The 27,980-nt window shown below is 31.6% G+C and overlaps 2 protein-coding genes across 4 annotated transcripts; one reads left to right on the top strand and one right to left on the bottom strand.

Annotated features, from left to right (window-relative positions):
* The first annotated feature begins 1,374 nt into the window (after positions 1 to 1,374).
* On the top strand, positions 1,375 to 4,581 carry LOC134697284 (peptidase inhibitor 16-like). Its single transcript, XM_063559502.1, has 4 exons — positions 1,375 to 1,412; positions 1,681 to 1,918; positions 3,441 to 3,547; positions 4,140 to 4,581. Exons 1-4 carry the CDS (start codon positions 1,375 to 1,377, stop codon positions 4,579 to 4,581), a joined length of 825 nt encoding a protein of 274 aa, XP_063415572.1.
* Positions 4,582 to 6,953: 2,372 nt separating this feature from the next.
* On the bottom strand, positions 6,954 to 27,323 carry LOC134710494 (ceramide kinase 1-like). 3 transcript variants are annotated; one of them, XM_063570864.1, is made up of 10 exons: positions 26,917 to 27,323; positions 16,853 to 17,041; positions 14,992 to 15,120; positions 13,875 to 13,938; positions 12,871 to 13,091; positions 11,662 to 11,808; positions 10,578 to 11,183; positions 9,827 to 10,011; positions 8,765 to 8,910; positions 6,954 to 7,101 (listed from the first exon to the last, which is right to left on the bottom strand). In XM_063570864.1, the coding sequence occupies exons 1-10, from the start codon at positions 27,068 to 27,070 to the stop codon at positions 7,029 to 7,031; spliced, it is 1,914 nt and encodes a 637-aa protein (XP_063426934.1). In that variant the 5' UTR covers positions 27,071 to 27,323; the 3' UTR covers positions 6,954 to 7,028. The 3 variants fall into 3 exon arrangements, with proteins under 3 accessions (XP_063426934.1, XP_063426942.1, XP_063426950.1); XM_063570872.1 differs by lacking the exon at positions 16,853 to 17,041; XM_063570880.1 differs by lacking the exon at positions 10,578 to 11,183.
* Between the last annotated feature and the right edge of the window lie 657 nt (positions 27,324 to 27,980).

The raw sequence follows: 27,980 nt of genomic DNA on the forward strand, positions 1-27,980 counted from the left end.
CTGTGAAAATTAACATTGCTAGCTAATTGAAAAGCAATAACTTCATCTTTCAGGAAGTTAATGATGGGTTGGCTCCTCGTGCTGATGACGCTAACGTCAGTAATGTCTCAAGAAGTACCCGTTGGTCCATATATTCAAGTGATTCTAGATATTCATAACAGATATAGAAGGATTCAACAGAGTTCAAATATGCAGGAACTGGTTTGTAAATATAACTCTACAATAATGTTAGGGTCAGTAAAACGACATGTAGTTTTCTCTTCAAAAATGAAAGTAGTAATTTCACCGAAGAAGATATTCTTAAAATACAGTTCAAGAAAACCTCGATTGCGGTTTGCATAGAAAAGTAAAAAAATTAAAAAGTTGTACATAAATACTTTTTTTTGTCTGTGCGTAAATAGATATAGGAAGATGTGGTGTCAGTGCCAATGAGACAACTCTCCATCCAAATAACTATTTAAAAAAAACTCCATAAAGAAAAGTTTAACAATGTATAATCAAAATCAAGGTATCCCGCATAACAACAAACAGCATCTGTATTAAAACCTGATTTATTTCAGGAAAGGAAAACAAAACACATCAAGTTTTAAATAGACTCGTGGTATTTTTGACTGTTTTTTTGTATTTTATTTTTAAATTTCTTTGATTAAGTCCTTTGCCTTTTCTATTCAAACCATCACAATCTGGCAGCAATATGTAGATAGAATATTTCAATGTACCGATTGCACTAATACATTTGGTAATGTCGTATGGTAAAATAAGTGACTTTTTCCATCCAGTACTATTTATAACCTTTTTCATCCTTTCTTTATCAGCCACTTGTTTATAAATTGTAGTAATACAAGGAGGGTGGATGAATCAGGAACTGGTGGCCCGTCTGTAGTTCATTGTTCAACTTCAGATAACTGTTTGTGTTAGTGTTACTCGGTTTATTTTTTTTGTGTTGTTCTGTGGGGACTGCTGATTTGCTTATTTCTTTCGGTCAATGGGCTAAATAACTTTTATTGACCAGTGATATTAGATTTTCCTTTGGTATCTGTTCATCTATGTCAAGATTGAATTTGACATATGTCAAGGTCATTGAAAGCTGTTGTTGGTGTTATTTTGTATTAACTGCGTTGATAAATGTTTAATCCTTTTCTTCTTGGATTAAATCAGCTTTCGTTTATCAACAAATCAATGACTGGTACATTAAATCCATTGAGTTTTGAGGGATCTTATATGCAGTCTGTCATATTTAGGGTTCTGTGTATTGTTCTATTGTACATACAATATCTTATATGCTGAATAAAAATGAACTTTTTATGTATATCATTTAAACCCTTGCAAAAGAGAGCTATCCGTTTTGCTAAACGGGGATGGAAGTACGCAACCATGTCCAGTCAGAATGATGACGTTAAATCCGATGCCAAGTATAGAAAGAGTACCACGCTTTCTAGTTTGAAAGATAAAAAGCGTTATTTTTTATGTTACTAGAATTTAATTTCATGGCATTAAGTATGAATGTTCCTCTCAATACCCACTAGGCACTTAATGTGAAGGAAACATGTTAAAATATTTACTTTTGCACTAACACTAACAGTATACCTTCAACGTTTCTCAACAACTTTTATTATCTTATATATTAAAATCTTAAAGAGCAAAGAGACTAACAAATGTTTAATACATTAACATTAATAGGTTTGGGATGATGATCTTAGTCGTGAAGCATTTGAATGGGCAAGAGGGTGTCGCTTTGAACATAGACGGGCTACCGGATCTCTTTTTGGAAAAACCTGGTGAAAACCTTGCATTTATGACAAATCAGTACCCAATAGAAGAACAAATCGAGACCGTTATGAAGGACATGTACGATGAAATAAACGATTATTATTACAACGACCAGAATAACTGTGGTTCCTCATGTCATTACACACAGGTAAATAGTAAACCTAAAATTAATTATAGTAATAATTGTATACTAAAATAAATTTTAAAAAAAAGACAAAAACAAAAACTTTATTAATGAATAATGATATTTATGTAATAACTGCATGTTAAACACATCAAACGAATGGATAAAAACTGTCATATTCCTGACTTGATAACCGTTCTGGAAAACACATCAATTTTGAGTTGAGTAACAACAGACCATTGATACGTTCCACTTATCATATCATATTCTCGTCCTCTTTTTTTCGACTGGAACATAACTGAATGTGTTTTACTTCATTTGTACTTGTCGGTGCCACAATAAAGAGACAGAATACAAAACGTACATACAAAACAAACATAATTTGAAAGAAAAAAATTCTACAAAACACTGTACAAAAAAATACTACTAAGTTACACAAACCCAACAATAAACCGAGGAAGTTGTCAGGTGCTCCAAAAGGGAAAAAACAATATTCTGATGTGTGAATATCTCATTAAATAGATACGACTAGATCAATTGGACCCGGATACCTTATCAAACTATGCTTGTGGGATAATTTTACTATTTTTATATAGTATATCAACTAAATTCATACGATATATTTGATTTACAGTTTGATTTAGAAGAAACACCGACATTGCTAGATAATACAATTACTTATCTAATTACTACGACAATTTTATATTAATTAGTATTGTAATTTTCATTGTTATTAATCAATGTTATATCAGTTTTACAAACCTTATCTTGAATACTATCCTATTTCGATCCTATTTTGGGAATTTTTTAAGAAATTCAAATGTGACGTCACTTTGTGCGTTGATCTTGTTCGCTAATTCGACTGTAAATTTTTAGTTGCTAATTTAGGTTATGTTATGCATCTGTTTTTTCTGTAGTTAGTCACCACTTCGGTGTTATCATGTATATCTATTACATTTTATAGATTAACTTTTGTGTGACTTATTCTAAATAATAAGGATGTCCTTATCCCAGGCAGAAAATCGTAGCCGTATCAGGCACAACTTTTTGGAACTTTTGGTCCTCATTGCTCTTCAACTTTGAATTTGTTTTGGCTTTCGAACTTTCTTAATCTGAGCGTCACTGGTAAATCTTATGTGGACGATATGTGCGTCTGACGTAATAAATTTTAAATATGATATCTTTTGTAAGCTATCTGTTCTCCCATTTAATTGTATTGTAGTCCTGTCATGTAATGTTGTCATTTTAATGTTATATTTAACAATGCCATAAATGGCTAGCCACGCCACAAAACCAGGTTCAATCCACCATTTTGTTCGTTAAATGTCTGTATCAAGTCAGGAACATGGTCATTGTTAAATTATAGTTCGTTTATGTGTGTGTTACATTTGAATGTTGTGTTTCTGTTGTGTCGTAGTTCACCTCTTATATTCGATGTGTTTCCCTCAGTTTAAGTTTGGAGCCCGGATTTTTTTTTCTCAATTGATTTATAAATTTCGAACAGCGGTATACTACTGTTGCCGTTATTTGATTTATTGAATTTTAGATAGTTTGGGCTAATACTACCAAAGTAGGATGTGGTATGTATGTTTGTGATTTGTTGAGTAATGTCTACAGGAATGCCTGGCATTTTGTGTGTTTTTACTCTCCAAGGTAAGTCTGCATTATAGACCAATATTCCATGACTTGTTTACACTCACGTGTAAAAAAACCATAATTTATCACCACATTCTTGAATTTGAATATTAAGGAATGTAACTGAATAATTAAAAACATTTCTTTTTTTTTAAATTTCAAAATGTACCTGTTTTGTTTAATATTATGCCTCGACATACCAAAACAAACATATTCTTTATTACGGTTAGAATTTTGATTATGGTTACGAAATTCCGATATAGATATTCAAGTATACAACTAAAAATTATCTTTGAACAATCATAAGGCAACTGAAATGTTATCTACTAAATCTTCAGATAAAACCAGAGTACACATACAAAGCTGATATAGGACTTTCATTCTGTGAAAATTTCGTAGACAAGAATAAGACGATCTATGTTACTGTGTTCTCTAAACATATGGATAGAAATATTGCATTAGTAATGATATATCGAGGGAATTTAAAGTAGAAAAATTAAAGCTACTCGCCTAGAAATAAACTATTATAAATCATAAGCAATTGTGTCCGCGTACTGAATATATATTGATAATTAGACGAAAAAAGTTTTCTATGTTAAAAATCTTTCAGGGCTAACTTTTGTCTCCCTCCTTGTTATCCATTTCTGCGGAATGGACGTCCTTGTTCCCAGTGTAAAACAGGACAATTCTGTAGAAGTGGGTTATGTTCTGACAGAAATAGTATATCTGACGGTGTTACTCCAAATGTTCCGGCTGCTAGTGTTACTTCCCCTGAAATTATCTCAAACCAAAATGCCAATGGTATAGATTCATCTGAAGCAACCGTAGGTAGAGACAATGTAAATCCTAAGACACCCAACACGGTGATAGATAACAATCGAGCAGAAACTGATGGTCCGGATAATATTGAGATCAATTCTGAAACTACACTTGGACCTACTGGTACAACTGAATGTGAAGATAATGATGCAGTGTGTCCATTTTGGGCGAATGGTGGACAATGTGAAGGGTGGCGGTTAGAATTTTGTAAACTCTCATGCAATAGATGTTAATCAGAGCAATAAATTCTCATCATTAAATAGCTTAAACTTAGTTCGTCGTTTCTACAACTACTTTGGAACATTTTCCCCCTGTGTTGTACTATATTTGGACTGCAATTGTTTTTATTAAGTCATCAAAATATAGGGGTCATTAGAATTTAGATTCATTTTAAACAAACATTAGAAAATAAATGGTGCTACATAAAAGAGTACAATGTTAATCGTTGTTATTAATGTTATTTCTAAATGATAATCAGCAAATTTGAGGTTCGGTTTATTAAATAAGACATAATAAATCCAATAAAGACTTTGACCACACTTTACCAATATATGGAATGGACAGCTTTCCTAATTTTACCGAGGTGCACAACTTTTTTTAACAAATTGTCGGCTACCTATGGGAACAACTGTGTGCCTCATCTTGCTCATTTTCATATGAGTCGGTGTTCCTTCAGACATTGTCAAAAACAAAACGATCAAGGAGCAAGATCATTTAATGGCACTTTCAATGCTCTTTTCATCAACAATCCACCCTTTTCTGATTGGGTTCGTTTAATATATCCCGGCTCCAAAAGTATAAACGTTAGAAACGTTAGACATAACTTACAATGCCCCGTTTCTTCTAATTCAAATTATTAATCAGCGGTCATCGTATTACCAGAATCTATGGTATTTTAATTTTGAAATTATTAATGCACCCTTACCCTCGGAAGCAATGTACCAACTTCACCTGCATATGGGATATACATTTTCCAACTCATTCGGTAATCAAAAACTTACATATTCTCAAAAGCCTGCATATGGGATAAACATTTCCCAATTCATTCGGCAATGATAAGCTTCCTCAGACTTAATAAACGCCACCAGTGTCCGAGTAGAACACAGGATATTTCACCAAAAAAAGTTAACCGGAAGATACTTAGACCTTTTTGATAAATATGTCGTTGCTTTTTTACAATAACTTACATGAAATCAGATTTAATCCACCATTTTCTACATTAGGAAATGTCTGTACCAAGTCAGGTATATAACAGTTGTTTTCCCTTTGTTTCATGTGTTTGATCATTTGCGTGTACCATTTGAAAAGGGACTATCCGTTCTGAATTTTCATTGGAGTTTTTTGTTGTTTTTTTGTTTGTTATTTTACTTTTTTGGTTGACTGTATGGAATCTTTGTTTCACAGATGACGATGAATTTACCCCAACTGTCGTAATAACATAAACGGTAACAATTTGTCTGCACCTGATCGTAAACATGAGCCTGTCCTCTTTTCATCGAATTTGATCCACCGAATCACAGGGTTTGTACTTACACGAGCAACAGGACGGATGGATCAGGATCTGCCTACCCTTCAGAGTAACCTGAGATCACATCCGGGAGTCACTAATGAGTCTTTTGTAGACAAATATGGCGTCTTGTATATCAAATTTTAATCCTGGTGTATGTATATATGATGAGGTTATTTCAAGTAAAAAATAATATGAAAAATTTAAAATGGTGAAACAATAGTTAATTGATCCAACTAAAACATATTCACCTCACCTTATTGATATAAGTTGACTTGTTTGAAGTAAAACAATGGTGTGTGCTACATTTAATTGGAAGTTGTAATGTACAGTTTTACATATTTTTAAACATCGATCATAAATTTTAAAAGTCTTTATAGTTTTGAGGATAAGACGAAAATTCACACATTTATTGGAAAATAAAAAATAACTCAATTAGAAATACTTAAGAATTGAGACAATTAAAATGAATGTAACCCTTTTTTGTTCATTTTCAACAGAAATTAAATCTCGTTATGTCAAATTTGTTTGTCGTTTTTACGTTGAAATTGTATACAAATATAAAGGCATTGCAAACTTTTGTTTTATCGATTAAATTCGTTTCTCCTTGACGTTACCATTTCGTGTTAGAGTATCGTATCACCTTGCTTATTGCAATGAAAGGTTTATTAATCAGAAGTGTGCTACTACTTTAAAGTCGAGCTACCTTTCGTATTATAATAAATGATTTCATTTATGTATCGAACTGAGATATGCTGTTTTCAATTTAAAGTTTCAAAAATATAGAAACATACCTAAGCTGTAACACACCCTGTTAAAAGACATCGGAAAGCTCCAAACAGCAACTTAAATACAGCAAGGAGTAAAATAAAGGTATCAGAAAGTTTTGATCTTGATTGCTTTATCTTTATGCAGTAAATAAATTTAGTGTTGAATTAAATTAAAGACAGAATATATGTGGTTGTAATAAACAAACAAAAAGGATAAAAGATATTTACACTAATTTTATTAATCATAAATAACATTTAATATATACACATGTATATTGTCTGTTAAAGACTCGTTTAAGAGAAATATCATGTCAATTATGTAAGAAGCACACAATACACTTTAAAAGTGTCTTTAAGTTTTGAACTTCTCTGTGGTAACATTTGTTTTCGTTTTGTCAAGATATCAGGTTTTAACATTACTTGAAATGTCATCCTCTTCTTTCGTTCCAAAAAGTTTAATAATATTTCTATGCAACCTGAAAAAAAGAAATATTTACTAGTGTTATGATGATGATATGCAACATGAGACTGCTAGGTTTATATTGTCCCAAACAGTATATAATATCATATCAATTCACTCAATCTCCTGTTGAGGTTAGGTCTTAATCATGATAGAGTTTCCATGTTTCGTTTTTATGTCCCACCTACGATAGTAGAGGTGCATTATGTTTTCTGGTCTGTTGGTCTGTTTGTCCGTTCGTCCGTCCGCTTTAGGTTAAAGTTTTTGGTCAAGGTAGTTTTTAATGAAGCTGAAGTCCAATCAACTTGAAACTTAGTACACTTGTTGCTTGTTGCTTATGATTTGATCTTTCTAATTTTAAAGCCAAATTAAGATCATAATTTTAAAGCCAAATTAGACTTTTGGCCCTAATTTCACAGCCCATTGAATAATAGAAAATGAAAGTGGGAGTTTCAGGTTAAAGTTTTTGGTCAAGGTAGTTTTTAATGAAGCTGAAGTCCAATCAACTTGAAACTTAGTACACTTGTTGCTTGTTGCTTATGATTTGATCTTTCTAATTTTAAAGCCAAATTAAGATCATAATTTTAAAGCCAAATTAGACTTTTGGCCCTAATTTCACAGCCCATTGAATAATAGAAAATGAAAATGGGAGTTTCAGGTTAAAGTTTTTGGTCAAGGTAGTTTTTGATGAAGCTGAAGTCCAATCAACTTGAAACTTAGTACACTTGTTGCTTGTTGCTTATGATTTGATCTTTCTAATTTTAAAGCCAAATTAAGATCATAATTTTAAAGCCAAATTAGACTTTTGGCCCTAATTTCACAGCCCATTGAATAATAGAAAATGAAAGTGGGAGTTTCAGGTTAAAGTTTTTGGTCAAGGTAGTTTTTAATGAAGCTGAAGTCCAATCAACTTGAAACTTAGTACACTTGTTGCTTGTTGCTTATGATTTGATCTTTCTAATTTTAAAGCCAAATTAAGATCATAATTTTAAAGCCAAATTAGACTTTTGGCCCTAATTTCATAGCCCATTGAATAATAGAAAATGAAAATGGGAGTTTCAGGTTAAAGTTTTTGGTCAAGGTAGTTTTTGATGAAGCTGAAGTCCAATTAACTTGTAACTTAGTACACTTGTTGCTTCTGATTTGATCTTTCTAATTTTAAAGCCAAATTAGACCTTTGACCCAAATTTCACAGTCCACTTAACATAGAAAATGAAAGTGGGAGTTTCAGGTTAAAGTTTTTGGTCAAGGTAGTTTTTGATGAAATTGAAGTCAAATCAACTTGAAGCTAAGTACACATGTTCCATATAGTATAATCTTTCTAATTTTAATACAAAATTAGATTTTTATCCTATTTCACGGTCCATGGAACATGTAAAATGATTGAGTGGGGCATCCGTGTACTTTAGACACATTCTTGTTGGACATGTTTTCGTGTTCCTACTTTTTTAGTTTTTTGTGTTGTGTTCTTTTGATCGTCTTTTCAATTTTTTGCTATTGCATTGTCAGTTTGTTTACGACTAATGAGTTTGGTTATCCCTTTAATATTATTCACTTCTTTTTTAGAGAAAATATGATATATCAACAAATCAAACCAAAAACATGTTGAGGAAGTCAAATTGTAAAACATACGTGAAAGATTGGGTCATTAGCAGGAAGGCGTATTATAGTGGTATTACCTGACGTCAAATTCAGAAGACTTCAATAAAAGAGAATCACCATCATAGTTAATGTAGTATTTCCTACGATGTCTTGAATCCCCAGTGTCAAATATTCGTACTCTATATCCTCTTCCTCTGAGTGCATGGACAAAATCAAATTTAAACTGAAAAATATGTTATACCATAAAAATGCAAGATACTAATTTTGGCTAACCAAAAATATGCATTATAAAAGGGCCATACAATTTTAATTAACTCGAATCCTCCATACTGCACAATTTCTTCATATACCCTTTTAACATAATAGATTATTTAAAAAAATGATGGAGCATAATTATGACATCTTTTACATAATGGAGTTCTTCATACATAACATCAAGTTCCTTTAGTCTAGATTATTCCGTTTTTCATGCGGTCTTTGTATGAAGCAATCCTGTCAATGTCATATGATCCAGATAGCAAATGTTTCGTAGTCTCTGCAAAATGTGTTTATCATTTGACGTACACATAGAAGAGCAGAAAACGGTTTTGATTAAAAAACCTTTATCATATTTGTTATATTTGTCTACTAGTTGGCGGTATTCGTCCTTTGTCGCAGAGAAAACTGCCTTTTACTTATTTGTAGATTATAAACGTGATCTGCTGTGATAGTGAAATCTGACTGAAAATCTACTTCAAAATTGCATATAGATTATTTCTTGACTTCCTCTTGACGGAACCATAGACACGATACAAAAGTATATAAAAGTATTTATACTTTACTCCAAGGCAAATTGATAAAGGAATGTCCACATATATTGATAGCAATAAAAGCGCTGTTCTTTTGGTTTTCGTTTTTTTTTGGTGTGAATGTTCTTATTTTGTAAAATGAATGAGTACCCCAAATCCTTTGTTTTTTCCATCTTAATCAAACACTATCAATTAATGGAACAAGCGATTATCAACTGCCACATTTTTTGTCTTGGTACGTGCATTTCCCGAAGAAAAATATTGATAAACCTGGTTTTCAAGGTATCTGAACCTACCACTTTTATTATCACTTTGAAAGTCATCCAGTCAACTACAAAAAGATATACTTACACAATATGCGACTCTTTCGTTCACTTTCAATAAATGTTTTAAATGATCACCGAATGAGCATTCTTTGACACAGTGCGCTGTAATTTTAGAGTCACCAAACACTGGATGACAATGGTCGCTGATATCCGTTAACGTTGGAATCCAAGTATCGATACTGTAAACACGGTCCCGAATCACATAGTTTTCTGAAGAAGAAAAAAGATATATGTTAGTACTATCAATGGTTTGTACAATATACTTTCATCTACAACTAAAGGAAGTTCTGCTTTGATATTCTATCATGATATTTATGAACTCTTTGTTTGCTTATGTCGAATACCATACTACCCCTACTAAAAAACGTGACACATATCATATATTGTTTTATCATCATGAATAATGTGATCATTCTTAATACTATAAATCTCAGACTATTATATCAGGCTGAGACGTTAGCCGAGTGTGATATGAGGTCGAAGGGTTATATCAAAATTGTAGTGGAAAATGATGTGTCAATATTCCCTTTACACAAATATAACAAATGTATATGACGCGAAACTTAACCGTAAACCTTGCTCCCACATTCATTCCGTATGATAACTCAGAATCCAGATTATGACAGTCAAATGTCAATGTTAATTCAAGAGTTAAACTTAACCAAAGAATTATGTTTTTCAGTGTAAATTTATATTTTATTATATTTTGTTTTTTTTCTTAATTCTACAAATTGTGATGCCTAGAATAATCTGCATCCCTTTATTATTACAATTACCTTTATCATCATCAGGTAAAAAGTTTGAGATATCATCACAGGATTCCGGATCAGAATAAAGTCCGTTTGTGATGTGTGTATTTCTTCCGCGGTTTGGGGAATTTAGATAAACTTTATCTACACGTGCATTCGTTCGTAACAAGTGGTTCTGGCCAGAGTAAGTCCTTTTGATACTTCGATCAACGTGTACTGAACTTTGGACAGAGTTTATTGGCTTATTATTTATGTCTGATACAGTATTTTTGTGTTTGTACGACACTCTCACTTCATGATTCGAGCCAACTCTGTTGGACGCTTTAAATACACTATTTCTTCTAGTCTGTGAGGTAGCGGACACGTTAGAAAACACGCTCCTTTTTAAAGAGACTCTTCCTCTTTCAATGGCATGACATTTTGAATTTTCATTAATGTCTAAAGATTTACTCCGGTTTATAACTAAATGTTGCCTCTGTTTTCTAACAGAAGATTTCCCCATTCGAACATCATAAGATTTTGTCCTTGTTACAATCCTGTTTGATTGTTTGATAAAGGATTCATTGTCTTTCTTCAACAGACTAACTTCTACATCGTACATTTTTCGTGTAAGCAAGGCTTTCAATGGAGCAACTACAAAACATAAAGCATGATATTAGAAGAACATTTTAAAGTGTACATACAAAAATGTCTATACTATATTTCAATATGAAATCGTGTACGAAAAAGATAAAATTATCTATCTAAATTGCATACTATTATATTAATAAAATAATGCATGTGTGAATAATTTTCACCTCTCAAAATTCTTCAGAGCATGTACGTATGTTTAGTTAAGACTCTTGTTTATTACTTGCAAAACTTTTTAGAAATTGGTATGTAGTTTTTACGCTTATTCGAAACCGAACTTGAAGACTGTATGAATACGCTATATTTGTTTTCTTATGCCTTGCTTGTAGATGTGTTTTCAAATGACCGCTATATGGTAAATGTGAGCATCTGTAAATCACTGCAAGATACATTTACAAACGTCACTAGTTCACATAGTCTTTTTATTTTTGTCAGTTGTTAGTCTCCCGTATTTTCTGTGATGCTATGTTTATTTACTTACTTGAGTAACGTCTAGGTCCCATCCATCTTGTTTTTTCGCAGTCCCTTACCATACGTCCACACAGTCCAAATCCTAATATTAAACAGGCGTAAACAGACAGAACCCCACCCTGATGTACTCCTGCTACGTTTGTACGCGTCACATCGCCTGAATATAAAAACACTATAGCAATTACATCGAGTCCCAAGAGCAAAACGAAATGTTCATAAGTACACAAATTATATTGCAAAACATAATATGAAAGGAAAAACTATGGATTAAAATTGAGAATGGAAATGGGGAATGTGTCAAAGAGTCAACAACTCGGCAAAAGAGCAGACAACAGCCGAAGGCCACGAATGAATTATCTTTTATTATATAACACACCAATACAATGAGCATTTCAGATTTAATTTGATTTAATGTTGATTTTAATGTGACTTCCAGCACAAGTGGCTTTAACATTGCGGTTAGTTTTATTGCCCAAGATAGCCAAAATACCTAGAGAGAACCACCAACCACCGACAGAAATCCTAGTCATTTAATATTGATTGCAGTAGAACGAAGCTTGTCGACTGGGGTTTCGAGCTCACCACCCCAGTTGACTGGCTGGTGATGACTGTAGATGAACTACTTAAATCAGTTGGCCACTAAGGCACACTTAAAGCTTGTCGTGATGTATATAAACCCGTCTATTGTTGGAAACATTGTAATGCCATTGGATTGCTGTCACATTGTCATAAACCCGATCTCTATTTTTATTCATAATAAACCGTATCCATATTTTGTTCTGTTTTAACAAATGCTTAATTATAAGTAGTAAAGCAATTACAAAAGTACGAGTGAAATGTTATGAATTGTACAGAAATTCAAGCAACTGTGCAGAAAATATTATTATTCCGCAATAGTGGATCATAGCGGAGATGAGTTACTGCATGGTAAGTTCAACAAAATATGGAACAAATCAGTTATTCAAATGGACCAAATGTCTTTCAGTGATAGAAATTTATCGCCCTTTTTTCAGTCAGGCACTCGAAAACCCTATGAATTATTTTTGCATTTATGTTATATTGTTCTTTGCAGTGTAATGGTGTGCATGTTGTGTAAGATTCGAATGACCCGTTACAATAAAACTGAAACGCTGATTTTTTTTTAATAAAATTAAAATGTTGTTGAAATATTAGTTTGTTTAAATAAAACAATTATCTTCTGTCCAAAGTAATAACCAACCTAAAATTATCCTTAAAACTGCAGTTTGTACGTCTTTATTGCCATGCAATAGCTCTAATAAAACATTTCCTGAACCAGCTGGTATCACTCCAAGTGGTATATTACATGGCTGCAGACGACTGTGTGTGTCGTGGATATCTACATTATGTTCGGCTTGATGTCGACGAAGAAGTCCATTTACACATTCAGAAAAAATCCCATCTCCACCAACAGTTACAATACTGAAATTGTAAAACACCGGTTTTTTTTTTCATAATGTAATTTCTCAATTATTTATATTAGTTCCCTAAATATTTAAAAACTCTAACTTAGTACAATCTTTGTAAGTGTGTTCTTATTAGTTTTAAATTATTAAATGAAGAGTTTTCCGATCTTTTACCTCTTATTTCGTAAAACCTCATGTTAGAAAAAAGTTCGACCACGGAAAAGATAACTATAGAATACAACTACACTTTTAAAAACGATATTGTTGTACAGAAATTCTAAAACCTGGCGATACAATTCCAGAGTGCTTATAAACTGCAATTTTAAATAAATTTTTCAAAGTGTTATGTGTGTAGTTTTAAAAAATCTAAATATCCCTTATAATTAAAAATGAATGAAATGTCATGTTAAGTATTACGCCATCTATTCTTATAAACAATATCATGTAGCATACCGTCGATACACTGCTGAAGCGATTAAAATGTGTTGTTTTTTTAAGGACACGCGTTCTTTAAATACATGTGTCTATAAAAAAAAAAACTTGGTAACATGTCCATCAACCTTATAAGCTTATAAAACAATTTAAGTGATGGTTGATATGTTTTGTAACTAATCTTCTTTTTATATCATGGTCAATCTCCTGTCAGAAAGAAAAACATTGCTCATTTAGAAAACAAATTATTTTATTACAGTTTTATGTACAATTTTACTGAAGCATTAAATCACACGACCTACGGACATATTTTTAATGGAGGCGAAAAAGTTAATAAAGGATATAAAAGTAATTATCGCATACCTACCCGTCTATACTACTCAGATCGTAGTTGTCTAGGATTTCAAGCGCTTGACCACGTCTGTTAGTAACTATAAACATATATACAGCCATGATTATTGTATGACGAAGCAGACGTTATATATGACCAAACTGACAGACCAATAGTAATCAGAAAAATTATTTGAAAACAACCAGATGACCAATCGCAGTAATTAAAGAACTATTTAATACTGCATTTTTTTTATCTTCTTAAAGCAATGTGTGGGGGAAAGTCAAACGAAATGTTTTGTGATTTCAAAATAACTTAAAAACATAATAACATGTTTATGCGAACAGTAAAATATTTCAAGGTAACGGGGTAAAATACCTGATGAAAATACCATAAAAGTCCAGTATACGTGTACAGTCTGTAGGGGTATTGCATAAATATTTGTTACAAGCTTTCTATTGCAATATATTCTACCAAAGATAATATTCATATATTCAAATATGAATGAATTAACACTTTTATTGTATAGAAAATTTTTAAAAACTTGTTTTTGTCACTGATGGCGTCCAGAATTTTAAGTTATATTACGTCTAGATCAATTACTATAGATTAATTTACCGCAGTATGTATTTCTTTTTTTTCAATAAAAAAGATAAATGAATAAATTTACTATTTCAAATTTATCGAAATTTTTATCTGAAAAACACATGTTAAAGGTTAATAGTTCCAAAAACTATTTACTATGAACTATTTGCTGAATGCAAATATTTTCCCGTTAACATATTATTTATATGTTAGAGTTGGCGCCGAGGAAGAACATACTTTTATTAAATTATCATTCGTCAAATATGTGCCACTGGCCGTCCATAAACCAACAATCAGTCAACAAATCAATCGAGGAGGAATATTAACTTGCTTTCGTCTTCAATAGTCAGAACAAAAGTGAATTACTAGTATACAAAAAGTACGGGGAAATGTTTGCTTGTAGCAAATTGAAGTTTTGAAACTATCCACCAGAAATTAATTTCTTATCTGACTATAATAAGTTTATAGTTTCCCAACTATATCCCTCCGCTTTAATATTGCACGCTACTTTTTGTTTTCGTAATGTTCTGTGGAAAATATAACGTTGCTATACTATAAATGTACTAACCTATCACACTGCATTCTATTCCACAAAGCTTGCAAATAGGTGCCATCTGTTGTCGGTAAATTTTTAAACCCTTCTTCCTACCACTGATGGGATTGATGAAAACTAGAAGCTTTCTTGGACGAGAGAAACCTAAAAAATAAAATAAGGAAGTTCGTAATGTGCAATGTGTTTAAATTGAAGGAAAAAGAAACACAACAGCAAAATAAAACCCAAACACAAATCCAATAAAATTGAGAATTGAAATAGGGAATTTGTCAAGGAGACAAAACCCCGACCAAAGAGCAGAAAACAGCCGAAGGCCATCAACGGGTCTTCAATACAGCCAGAAAATCCAACTACCGGGCTTCAGCTGACCCATAATAAAAATGAATACTAGTTCAGTGAAAATCGACGCCATGCTAACAAAGGCCAGAGAAAACTGTCCCGGGACAGGCACAAAAATGCGGCGGGTTGAAGTATTTTTGTTTTAGTAATAAATAATTTATAAAGAAATGACGTCTTCAATTTAAATCCATTCGATGTTTGATACTTATATACGGCTTGATAGTTTAGTCCTAGATAAAATATATTGTTTTGTTAGTTATTGGCATTGAACTAGCTGTCAGGAAGAGCGACTTCTTTCAGATCAGTGATTTGTGTCTTGTTGGTTGTGAGGGATGTTTAAATATCCGTTATTTTGTTACATGTTTCTTCTGTTTTGTAACCTTCTGTCTTTAAACAAATGAAATATGTTTTACAAAACAAAGTATTTACGTTTTTCATTACACTAGATTAAAAACAGAATGTTCTCATTCATATTCCTTCGCTTACAAATCTTACAATGATGAAAATGATTAATGAATGAACAAGTTGAGTTCAACAAGAACATGCACTTAATACTGGTAACCTTCTTAAACTCAAGGTATTTTCCTGGCAAAAAAATACTACATTAATTATAATATTATGAAAAAACCTACAGACTATCATTGATGTAAAATGTCAATGCTCAAAGAGTTGACGCTTGGGTCAAGAGATTAGTTTTTTTATAGTTCACATTTTATGTTTATAAATAGGGTTTTTTATTTCACTTTTGTATCTTCGGACAAGGAAGAGTTTCCACTAAAGTAATATAACCATACTTTTGTGAGGTCTGTGGGCAAAATATTGCACCTTGTCGTTAAACAGGTATTTATCTTAAACCATAGATGTAATAGCTATTATATATATGACTTAACTTTACAGTAACATGGTGTTAATATTCTAATAGACCACAGTCAAACATAAAAAAAAAAAGGAATAATTTTGAAATCAACAATCTAACGTGTCTGTCCCAAGTCAGGAGCCTGTAGTTCAGTGGTTGTCGTTCATTTCTGTAATATTGTTTTGAGTAAATTGTTTTGTTATAAATCACATTGTTAGTTTTCTCTATTGAAATGTTTTCATATATAACTTGGTGACTAGGTCTTTTTTTAAGCCGACAATATACGGTTTGGAGTTTTCTCGTTGTCGAAGACCGTATGATTGCCTATAATTGGCATTTGCTTACCCCCTCTTCATTGAACTTTGTTTAAAATTTTGTCTCATGACAATTATATTAAGTCAGGAATATGGCAGTTGTTATCAAATAGTTTGTTTCTGTGTTTGTTGACGTTCGTTTTTTGTTGTACTTGAGTATTTCTATTGTACTAATGTCAGCCTCTTATAGTTGGTGTGACCCCTCGACTCGATTTAGTTTGTAACCCGGATTTGTTTTCTCTGAATTGATTTCTGTCTTTTGAACAGTGGTATACAAATGTTGCCATTATTTTTTACACATCTCCATGTTTTTCTAAGTAAGTTGTCAATTTAAGAAACATATATATACAAATGATTTGTAGAATACCTTGAATGACGTCATCCATCAGAATATGAAAATATGTTGCCTCAGATGCCACCGCTCTAAATCTAATACTTTCCATTTTCAACATTCTGTGAAGTTCATGTTTTATATAGTATATCTCAATAATTAGTCCGTCTGACGTACCATCAACCTCCTTTACTACAAGAATGTCCTTAAGTGAGATTTTAAAATCTGAAATGAAATTTTATGAAGACTTAAATAAATTTAGTAACCCAATTATTTAAAATTATGATGAATCAAAGGACGCGTGCAAGGAGCATATATGTAACACTCCCAAACGTGTCCTTCCACCCAAACGTGTCCGATTCCCCCAAACGTGTCTTTTCTCCCTAAACGTGTCCGAAATGTACAATATTCCCCAAACGTGTCCGATTTCATAACACCCAAACGTGTCCGATAAATGTTATTCGCCAAAACGTGTCCACTATTTAACGCCAGAACGTCTCACGTCTTTTAGCGTTACTACATGTATCTCTAAAATAAAATTGCTGATAACGTTAACTTTACGGCAGCCCTATGATGGTGACACAGGTGACACACCTTTTATTTATTAGCTTTAGCTAATTAAATGTAGGTTTTAAATGAATATCATAATTCCAAATTTAATCTGTAAATGTTAACTATCTTTTGACTGAAATTGCTTATTGATTTCATACTCATTTACAGCGATCCTTCAGTGAATAATTATAGAGTTGTATTAATCGGTAACTTTGTAAATTATTTTGTACTTATAAACTCCGTTGATGCTTTTTATATTTATCCGAATATTGCATGCGGGCGTTAAGCAGCATTTGTTTGATTTTTTGATTGTTTGTTAATTAGTTCTCCATCTGAATGTGTGTGTATTTCAAACCCTCATCAAATCATCAACTGGTTATCCATTTTTTTAAATAAATTGTAGGTTTCCAGCATCACTAAAGACACACGATCAAGAGTCATAACGTCCAGTGCCAAATATTTCATGCATTGGTTATATAGATTATTTTTATTAATATAAATAGTATGTGATCAACGCCGGTTATTAGTGGTTACCGAAATTGCAAATTTAAATTGTATTGCATTAATTAACTTTTGACTGTTGATAGCGTATCTCCAGTTGCAAGTAGTTCATGCATTTTTAGAGAACATACATGATTTAATGATTTTACTGTTCTATACTGTTTAAGCTATCTTTAAACTGATGATTGCGTATTGTCCAGTTGCAAGTATTTCATGCTATTTAGAGAGAACATAGGTTAGAAGTTTTTATTTTTACATTTGTACTGTATAAATTTACTTTAGACTGTTGATCGTCCAGTAGCCGGTGTTTCACAATATTTAGAGAGAACAATTTTTAATGTGCAGAGAAAGGGACACTTTCATCCGTTAACTGTACAGTTTAACTAAATATGTGTGCTTCCTATTTACATACGACATAGCCGAAATGACGCCCCCACTTTTACCCAGTTTTTCGGCCGGTTTGAAAAAGTACCTTATCTATATTTTTAATGAAATGGTAAAATTAGTATAAATTAGTATTAATGGAATAGCAATAACCAAATAACGCTTGATATGGACACGCTTTTGGCATTGGACACGTTTGGGGTAAGTTGAGAAATGGACACGTTTGGGCGTTTATACAAATCACACGCTTTGGCGATGTTTTGATCTAGTCATCTTTTGCAGTTCAGTGACGTCAACATGGACACGTTTGGGGGAATCGGACACGTTTGGGGGAAGGACACGTTTCTGAGTGTTACATATATATAACCAGTTGTTGCAACATCAGACATAAATGTTTTACTTTCACGAAAATAGGAAGTCACACAATGCACACGGGCATAGAAAGTGCAACCAAAAAGTAAATACGTTGATGCTTACTGTTGAATATCGAAAAAAAATATCATGCTATTATGGATAACCCTTTCAATAGATAACTATAATAATACTTCAAGTTTTCATCTTTCAAAGTAACAATTATTTTTTAAATTTTAAGTTTTCGGTGGGAATGGATTGGCTCTGGGTTGTTTATATAAAATCTTGGGAACGACATGAATATAAGATTGGGCTGTATGATAAAAAAAAAACAGTACTCAAGAATTGATTGTAAATACTTGAATAATTCCGTTTTGTTTTAAATTACCTATAATTTGACAAGCTTATAGCAAAAACAGATATACAAACATACTGTCAAGGTTCATCTTTTTTCAAGTGATCTTCATGTTGGTCAAAAATGAGGTCTATGTCACATGAGTGAAAATGGATATTTATTGGTCGTGTATGACGTTTATTAAAAGGTCTCTTACGGAGTTAAACGAATATGTCGCATAGCAATAATGAAAATTACGATTGCATCACGATTCGCAGGTAGGTATATAGCGATAAAAAAGATATGATTTCTTATCCTTCGTTGTCACATGTGGTATGATTTTGTTGTTTGTTATTTCAGGAATATATATTAAAAAGCCGCTCATTTTTCTTCATATGAGTTTGTTTAACATTTCGTATCCTTAATTGTTTCATCAACTTTAAAAGCTTATAAATTACACAATTTGAGAATTGAAACGCGAATATGCCATAGAGACAACAACATAACCGTATGTCAATATTTGGGGTACTTTACTTATTTACATAGAGGCCTTGTTGCCTTATAATGACGACAGCCATAACAATATGATATACATGCTCTTTAAATATAAATGCATGTGTCGAATCATCAATTAAAATCTATTCGTTTATGAGACCCTCTTTGAAAAGCGCGTCTGACATTCAAAAAATGTTTTCTGCAATTGTTTGATAAAGTCTTATAAAAAATAATAAGTAACATATTCACGATGGACACCTCCAAAAGATACTCAGTTATAACTCATTTTTATTCACTGAATTGTCCGCTTAAAGAATTGAAATACGAATTTTACAATTGAATAATAATATTAATACTAAACATTTTATCTTTATATACTAGTAGTTTTTTCATCATAGACCACAAATAAATCGTAACAAAACAACATTATTTCCGGACATTAGTTATCATGAAGAACGTATGTACCTACATTGCACACACCAATAACTTTATTAAGCTTAAAAGGGGGTAGAAGTTTGTCATATTGTAGAGCCTTCAAAAATTTGATTTTAGTCTTCAGTGTGTTTTGGCATATTTTTAAAGAGCCCACGGTCCCAAAATAACATAAGGAAAAAACTGGTTCAAAGAATGTTTATCTTATTACCATAACAGAGAAAAGACTGATGATAAATTAATGTTTGTTTCTATGAAAAAAATCTATTAATCTTTGTTTTACCGGACATTGTTTAGAAAAATAATGGAAAACTAGAAATAGTAATTGTCCTTGAGTCTATTGACCATTCAGTAAATAGAGAAATGTATCTTATTCCCTTTTTAAATGTTTGTATTTATAAAAGATTTCGTTGCAGTTTAACATTTAGAGTTCTTAATCAAGTTTTTTGGTCTACTAAATCTGATGATATTTCTCTGAAGCTTTTGAATAAATTTCTCGTTTTTGTTGTATAATTTTTTGCCTTATCATAATTTTGTTCATGTTTATCTTAGGAAAACACAAGGAATTACATACAATTAAGGAAAACTTAAAACTGTTTTTCTTCTTTCGTTTACGTTTCTAAACATTTTGGTTCAATTTCCTTCTGAGAAAAAAACCAGCAACATCTTGTTTCTAGTATGTATTTAAAAAAAAAAAGCCAACAATTGTATACCACTGTTCAAAAAGGTAACTTAGAAATAAACACGCTCATCAGTAACGCTCGAATCCCAAAATGTTAAAAAGACCAAATAAAGTACGAAGTTGAAGAGCATTGAGGACCAAAATTCCGAAAAGTTTTGCCAAATACAGCTAAGGTAATCTTTGCCTGAGGTAGAAAAGCCTTAGTATTTAAAAAAAAATGAAAATTTTGTAAACAGAAAATTTAAATATATAACCATATCAATGATAATTCATGTCAGCACAAAAAGTGCTGACTTCTAGGCTGGTGAATTTTGTTTCTGTGAAACAGTCATTTAATGCTAAGTTCACACGTAATTCGAATTCGATTCGCATTAACTAATTCGAATCAATTTAATTCGCATTCGAAACGGATTACGTCAATTATTATTCGAATTACATTTAGCGTTAAGTTTTTTTTTATTCGTATTAACAAAAGCGTATCATAATGCGAATTGGATAATTCGAATTATGCAAGAAGAGCCTGTGAACGCGATTAGCGAATTCAATTCGAAGTAAATTCGAATTAAATATACGGAACGAGGCATTAATCCAGTCATTTAAATTGTCATTTTAACAATAAGCTATCGGCCACAAAAGCATATGTGCCAGTTCAACCAATTCAGATGAAACTACCTCCACGTGTCCAGCAATGTGATTACATCGTTTATGTGCTAATGGCTTATAGATATTGCTTAGTTCTGCATGACATTTACTGATTCAGAAAGGTCTTTCAATGTGTTTACGAATATGTGCAAAAATCATAGTTAAATTTAAGATTTAATCAGAGTTTGAAAGTAAAAAAAGACTAGAATTGATTATAAAGTCTCATATATCGTATTTTTTGTTGCTGTTCGTTTGTTTGAAAAGTATATTATAGAGACAGAAAATCATCAAATACGCCAGGTTTATAATTTGGAACGCTAGACTCATCCGGGGATTGGAATCATATCGAGTTCAGTATTTTTGTTATTTTACTTTTTGCATAACTAAATAACAAAAAAATTGTGCCAAAAAGACGACATCAATCTATACCTGGGAGTAGAAAAACTTAAGACCTGAATATCTAGTAAATTTACAGAAAATAAATATTTAATGCTATATCATGTCAACATAAAAATTGCATTCGGTGAATAACGTCAACCAGCAGTGATTTAGATCAAGCGGTTTAAAAATAATCCCTTTTTTATTTTTTATTTCTTTAAATTTTGGTTATATATATAGAATTGATATCGTACATAAAATACCTAATGTAAATTCAAGGGCAGTTTAAAATTAACAACAAGCCTTTAGTTCAGTTTAATAAAACATAGTTAACACTCTTATGAATATTCGAAACACTTGCCAAAGTCCTTCAAAAAGGACGCTTTTTTAGTTGTTCAGTGAAAAGGTTAAAAATACAATGGGGCTTTTTTGTAGCTATTTCGTGTTTTTATTTATTATTGGATACAATAATTTTGAAACCAAAATGAATAAGAAGTACAGACATTCCACAGACTAATGTGTAATTGTAGGGTATTATTTGATCGTTTTCTTCTTCTTTCTTGATTAATGGACTATAAACTTATCATTTGATTTTGCTGTGATGTCCAAATTGCACCCCTTGAATTGAAACCGTTTGCTCAAAGTTACCTATCTGGCCAAAAATCAACGATATTTCGAATCACGAAAGTGGTTTTTTTTTAAACATGGAATGGTTTAAGCAGCGTATTTTAAAAGTCTTACTGTTAGCAAATTTAAAAATGGTATATCTTTGTGATAAAAGCAACAAATCCAAAATGGCGACCTAAAAGATGCTCAAATATAACTTATTTTGTATCTTCTGAAATGTCCACTCATAACCCACAGAAATGAAACACGGATTTTACATTTTAACTTTAATCGTAAACACTTGAATAACTTCCTTTTCTCTTTTTTTTTCATAATAAAATACGAGATAGTGAAACATCCTTAAGGGACATTTGCACAATCAATCCGGTTCATATGAAGAACGTGTGTTACAACATTGCAAACATTAACCATATCAGGTTCAAAGAGATTATGTCGACAATGTCATAGATAAGCCCTCAAAAATTTCAATAATTTTCCAACACGTAATATTTTAACTTGTCAAACAGCCCACTGTCTACATAACAAGCATTAGAAAAAAAACCAAGTTCAAAGAATGTTTGTGTCAACACCAAAGCAGAGAAATTTGCAATGACAAATTACTGTGTTTGTCTGTAAATTATGATATTAAATAGTTTTATTAACATTTTGAACCAATGAAATATTCATTGTCCTTGTGTCTACAAAGAAAACAGTTGTGTTTACAAATTTTGAGGTTTCTTTCTTGGCCCTTCTGTGAATGGAGGAAATACTGAAACTGGAATTTTGTTATGTAACATACTTAGACTTACGTACTAGTATTGTTTTCCCTTATCATGCTTTCTATTGTTAATGTAATATTACAAAACGTGTAAATAGAATTCCGCAAGACGATAACTGATTTATAAAAATTATAATTTATGTTTAGAGAAAAGAGGCATATTTTATTTAAGGAAAAGTGGATAAAAATCACGAAAATAGAAACGCTCATTTGATTAAGTTTTTAATGTGATCAAATTCGAATTCATCACAATCGGTCATATTATCTTCTCTTATCTTATGAAAACACGAGCTTATATATTAAGGGAAAACTGGAATAATCGCTTTTATTTATACGTCTCAAAAATAAAATTCTGTATATATACTTAAGTTTAGATTCAAAGACATTCATTTTCAAGAAGTCTAGTTTATGTTTTCAAAGCACGAACACTTCGGTTTAAATTCCTTTCAAATATACCAGTTTCGAGTCAATACTGAATGTAATATAGACCTTTTTGATTTAGTGGAAAGGAATTTAAAGATTCAAATTAGACGGTCATTTAAACAGCAATGATGAGTAAGATATAGCAATAAAAAACAATTTATCCAAGTTTAACTATTACAAGTGAAAGTCATCTTTATATCGGTCAACAAATGTGTTCATATCGGATATGTGCTAATGGATAGTTATAGGCCATGCATGACTTAAACTGAAAGGTTTTTAAAGGATTGAAAGAATATGTCGCAATAAGATAATGAAAATAACGTTTGAATCATCACTCGGAAAAGGTGCATTTCGCTAAGATTAGTCACGATTCCTTCTCCATAGTTCGTGTGATTTTGTCATTGTAAGAAAGGTTATCTAAGAAAGTCATCTTTATTTTTCAGTTGGTTTTTAGTTGCATTTAACATGAATTAGTTTCATTCGAATGTATTAACTTTAAACGCAATACACATCTTGCATACATTGATATATTTATCGTGGTTGCTCTATTTAGTTGCCTACAACAAGCCTGACTGGAAAACTTTCAACAACTTCCATACTGCATGCTTGAAATATCCGTAAAATCTTTCAAACACTCAACAGTTCACTTCAGAATTTTGAAATACTAAAGGGTTTTCTTCCACAGTAATAGATGACCTTAGCTGTATTTGGCAAAACTTTTAGGATTTTTTTTATTCGAGCGTCACTTAAGAGTCTATTATAGACGAAACGCGCGTCTGGCGCAAATACAAAATTGCAATGCTTGTATCTATGAGAAGTTTATTTTTTAATTATTTTACTGATTTCTTTATATAAATATTCTGTATAATCACAAACACCTTTAAAAAAACATAAACGATATCTAGTTTTATATATATATATGATATTGACAGCCGAATATAGAGAGTTTAAATCAGTTTTGTTGATCAAAACACCATTACGAATGGTGAGTGATGGTTGCTGTCAATTGTACTGTCCATTTGATGATTTGTGATATTCTTTTTATTCAAGTTGTCTCCGAAATTTTGTAAACGATACCATGAAGGAGCTTGGTCAAGATGTTATACGTATACTCACATTCTACAAGGAATTGACATATTTTACGATCAAAATAATACAAAAAGATTTATTCATTGTTCAGAAGGTAGTATGACATTTCTTATTTGGAACAATTATAGAACAATATATTAATTAGATACATGGTAGATTCTGCAACGTGTGTCTGTCATGGCTAAAGGTACCGAATATTAACTGACAGAAGAAATAGAATGCACTTTGCATAAAAGTGGCGATTGATTTGCAAGACTACCTAAAGAACCATACAATTATTGTTGCAACTTAACGTTTAAAGAGCGGAGCATTTTCCATGGACGTGGGGAAATTATTGCACTGATTCCGAGATTATAATGTTTAATTTGGAGGTCATAAACCGGTTCAGTGGGAATGGGGAAGGTAGACAATCTGATTTCTTCCATTTGACTATAAGACAAGTTCATGCTGTTGATGTTAGTTTGTTTGTGTGGTATGCAATATACAGCTAATGTGTCAAAATGACGACAAATAAACAATACTCAATATAATGAGTTCAAAGACTTGAAAGGGTGTTAGAATAGGAATGAGAACAAAATGTTTGTTTTCTTATTGGACGAACAAACATAAACTTGATGACAAATATGTCAACAAATTCATATATTTACTATTACCATCTTTCTTTGAAAACACGGATCATTCCTAAAGAGCCAATGAGAAAGGTTTAGTCTTTAAAAGTGAAAAAACTTAATATAAAGACTAAGAGACAACTATCACCCTAAGATCAAATGAAACGGATGCTAGCAATTATAGGTAACTGTACAAACTCTTTGGTTTGTTGGGTAGAATCTCGGGAAAAGTTAACGGTCTACCGAGCTCTTCAAAAAGTTTATGCGAAAAACCCAGGAGAAAAATGATGTGACATAAAATAATATTGCAATGAATGACACTATTTTTACCCAGTTAAGTAAATAGAGACAACAGAAACTGTTCCAGCTGTGGTATAGATACACAACATCAAGGACGTATGTTAGTTTATACTTTAGAAACGTGAAAAGGAAAGGCTCGTTCAGTAATTTGATTCAATGGTATATTTTTACGGGACCACACAAGCATTTCATCTTTTCTATATGACTACGAGTACGGTATTATAAAAAAGAAAAATCCCATGAATAATAAAGTTACAGGATACTTATACTAGCAGCGGGCACAGGGCGTTTGCGCTTTTTTACCTGTAAAACGATAGGACATTTGCGCTTCAAACACTATTTATATATATGGACATTGGCGCTTTTAATTTTGATTCACCTGTATCAAATTGACCGGACATTTGCGCTTTTTCCTTATAGTCGTCTACCGCAAATGAATTTAACATATACACGTATGTATTTATCAATTGATTATAGTAAGACAAAATGGTCCAGAATCCATCCATGACCACTATAATGAACAGTTCTACTCAAATCATCCAATTTATTTTTTAAATATATATTTAAAGAGTATCATTTAACAACAGTCGGCGAATTATATTAAGATTCGTTCTTATGATGAACAGGCACCCCAGTCAAAAATTGAGAAAGAGAAACTTGATTATTTATTTGAAATGTTGGCGCAATACCAGTCAGAACAGATAACAAGGACTAAATTTGTTCACTCTTTGGATATCAGATATCAAGCAAAAACTGGCCTATGATGACTATACGCGATTTAATGTCTTCAAAATGTTTACTTTTTGCTTTATATAAACTTTATATATATGTCAAAGTGCTATGACATGCATGTGCTATGAAATGTGCTATGAAGTGATTTTAAAACTTATAACCATAAAGGAAAATATGACTAACTCTGCCAGGTTAAACCTGCCAGTCCCAAGTCTGGATAAAAGAGGATGAATAGTCATAAAAACCAAATATTGCAAAAGCGGAAATGTCTTATGTAAGAAGCGCAAATGCCCTATGATTTGAAGCGCAAGTGTCCAAATAAAAAAAGCGCAAATGTCCTATGAAAAAGCGCAAACGTCCCGTGCCTCTAGCAGCATAGCCAAAAGGACCTCCATTCCACAAAATCTCAACACGGGTTTCCTGCAGGACATATTTCTTAGATATTCAAACAATTTTTAATATTAATATTTTCCAACTTTTGTTTAGGAATTAAAACTATTTCGTCCGTTAAACATTAAAAAAAACATGCATTCAAAGGACTGATTGTTTCTAATTGTTTTCTTAACGTACCATATTAAAGACAGATTGTTTTAGCCAAACAACTACTTTTTATCTCTAATTTAGTATAATCTTGAAAATATCAAAAATTACAATTTAAAACGGGATATATTGTTAAAAACAAATACTTATATCGAATAAGAGTAGAGAATTAGACTTAAAAGATAATATTTTACAAAAAAAATATGCAATATACAAAAACAATGTAATATCAACGTTCATGTATATATCATTATATTTAAAACACAAACTTACCGAAATTTTTCTTGTGCGATTTGTCACAAAATTTAGCATACATAAAAGAATGTTCAATATTCACTTGTCCTTTTCCAAGAAGTTTTCCAGATTTAGAAATAAGTTCCATATCAAAACAATTATCTACGTAATAATTTGTCTTATTATTTTCCATATTTATTCGTATATATAATGTTATTATGTTATTTCCATATTTTACAATCACAAATCTATTACAAGAGTTTCATTACAAGCATGATGATAATTATCAACGATACTCATTCATCATGGTCCGAGAAACTATAATGATTTGTAAAACGTCATTTTTTTCTGAAATATTGCCTTGTTAACAAACCAGACACGTGGTCATTAGTTTTATTGCTGACCGTTTTAACACTGCTTCTCAATGACCATCGGGCAGGTTCTCATTAATTTAACCCCCGTCAGAACTACAAATTGTAAACATAAATACATTATTTTATGAGACCACATAGTTGTTTTAAAGATCTAATCAATACCCTTGATATATTTTAGTTATAACTTTAAGGTAAGGTTCAAAGATGACGTAAAAATTCAATAATAAGTTAAAATGTAGTATCTTTTGATTTTAATGGTAAGGTTTGTTTTGTCTCGTAGTGACTAGTAAAATGTAGGCGAATTTCAGCACCTTCTTCTTTCAACAGCTTTAATTTGTGTGAAATATTTCAATAAAGTGGTTATCCGTATTCGTCACTGTGAATGAATTGTCTGACGTTTGCAATTATATAACAAATCTTGGTTTCAGTTCGTGGTCAATTTTCACACTGTTGTCGAATGCGTTATTGTGACGAACATTGTGTATACTTTTATATCTTTATAATGAGTCGAAGCTATTCAAACAGTTGTGCATAAAGATGCTCTACCATAACTGCATTGAAAACCAAATTGCGAAACATCTTAAAAATTCAAGAACGATAATTGATACACGAAAAGCTATTATATGTGTTGACATTTTTTTTAAATTGAATTAAAGAACGTTAACATAAATACTGTATCTAAAAAGGGTCTGTCTTTTCGAAAAATGAACCTGTTAAGAACCAAAAAAG

Source organism: Mytilus trossulus, chromosome 1 (assembly GCF_036588685.1).
Source record: "Mytilus trossulus isolate FHL-02 chromosome 1, PNRI_Mtr1.1.1.hap1, whole genome shotgun sequence".
Taxonomy (NCBI): Eukaryota; Metazoa; Mollusca; class Bivalvia; order Mytilida; family Mytilidae; genus Mytilus; species Mytilus trossulus.

Excerpts from the sequence above, each read along its gene's own strand:
- LOC134710494 (XM_063570864.1), bottom strand. The coding sequence starts at position 27,070 with ATGGAAAATAATAAGACAAATTATTACGTAGATAATTGTTTTGATATG. Across the intron at positions 13,939-14,991 it reads AATAGAATGCAGTGTGATAG|TTACTAACAGACGTGGTCAA; the intron begins GTTAGTACATTT and ends ATATGTTTATAG. Across the intron at positions 7,102-8,764 it reads TCTTCTGAATTTGACGTCAG|GTTGCATAGAAATATTATTA; the intron begins GTAATACCACTA and ends TCTTTTTTTCAG.
- LOC134697284 (XM_063559502.1), top strand. The coding sequence starts at position 1,375 with ATGTCCAGTCAGAATGATGACGTTAAATCCGATGCCAA. Across the intron at positions 1,413-1,680 it reads GACGTTAAATCCGATGCCAA|GTTTGGGATGATGATCTTAG; the intron begins GTATAGAAAGAG and ends TAACATTAATAG. Across the intron at positions 1,919-3,440 it reads CCTCATGTCATTACACACAG|ATAGTTTGGGCTAATACTAC; the intron begins GTAAATAGTAAA and ends ATTGAATTTTAG.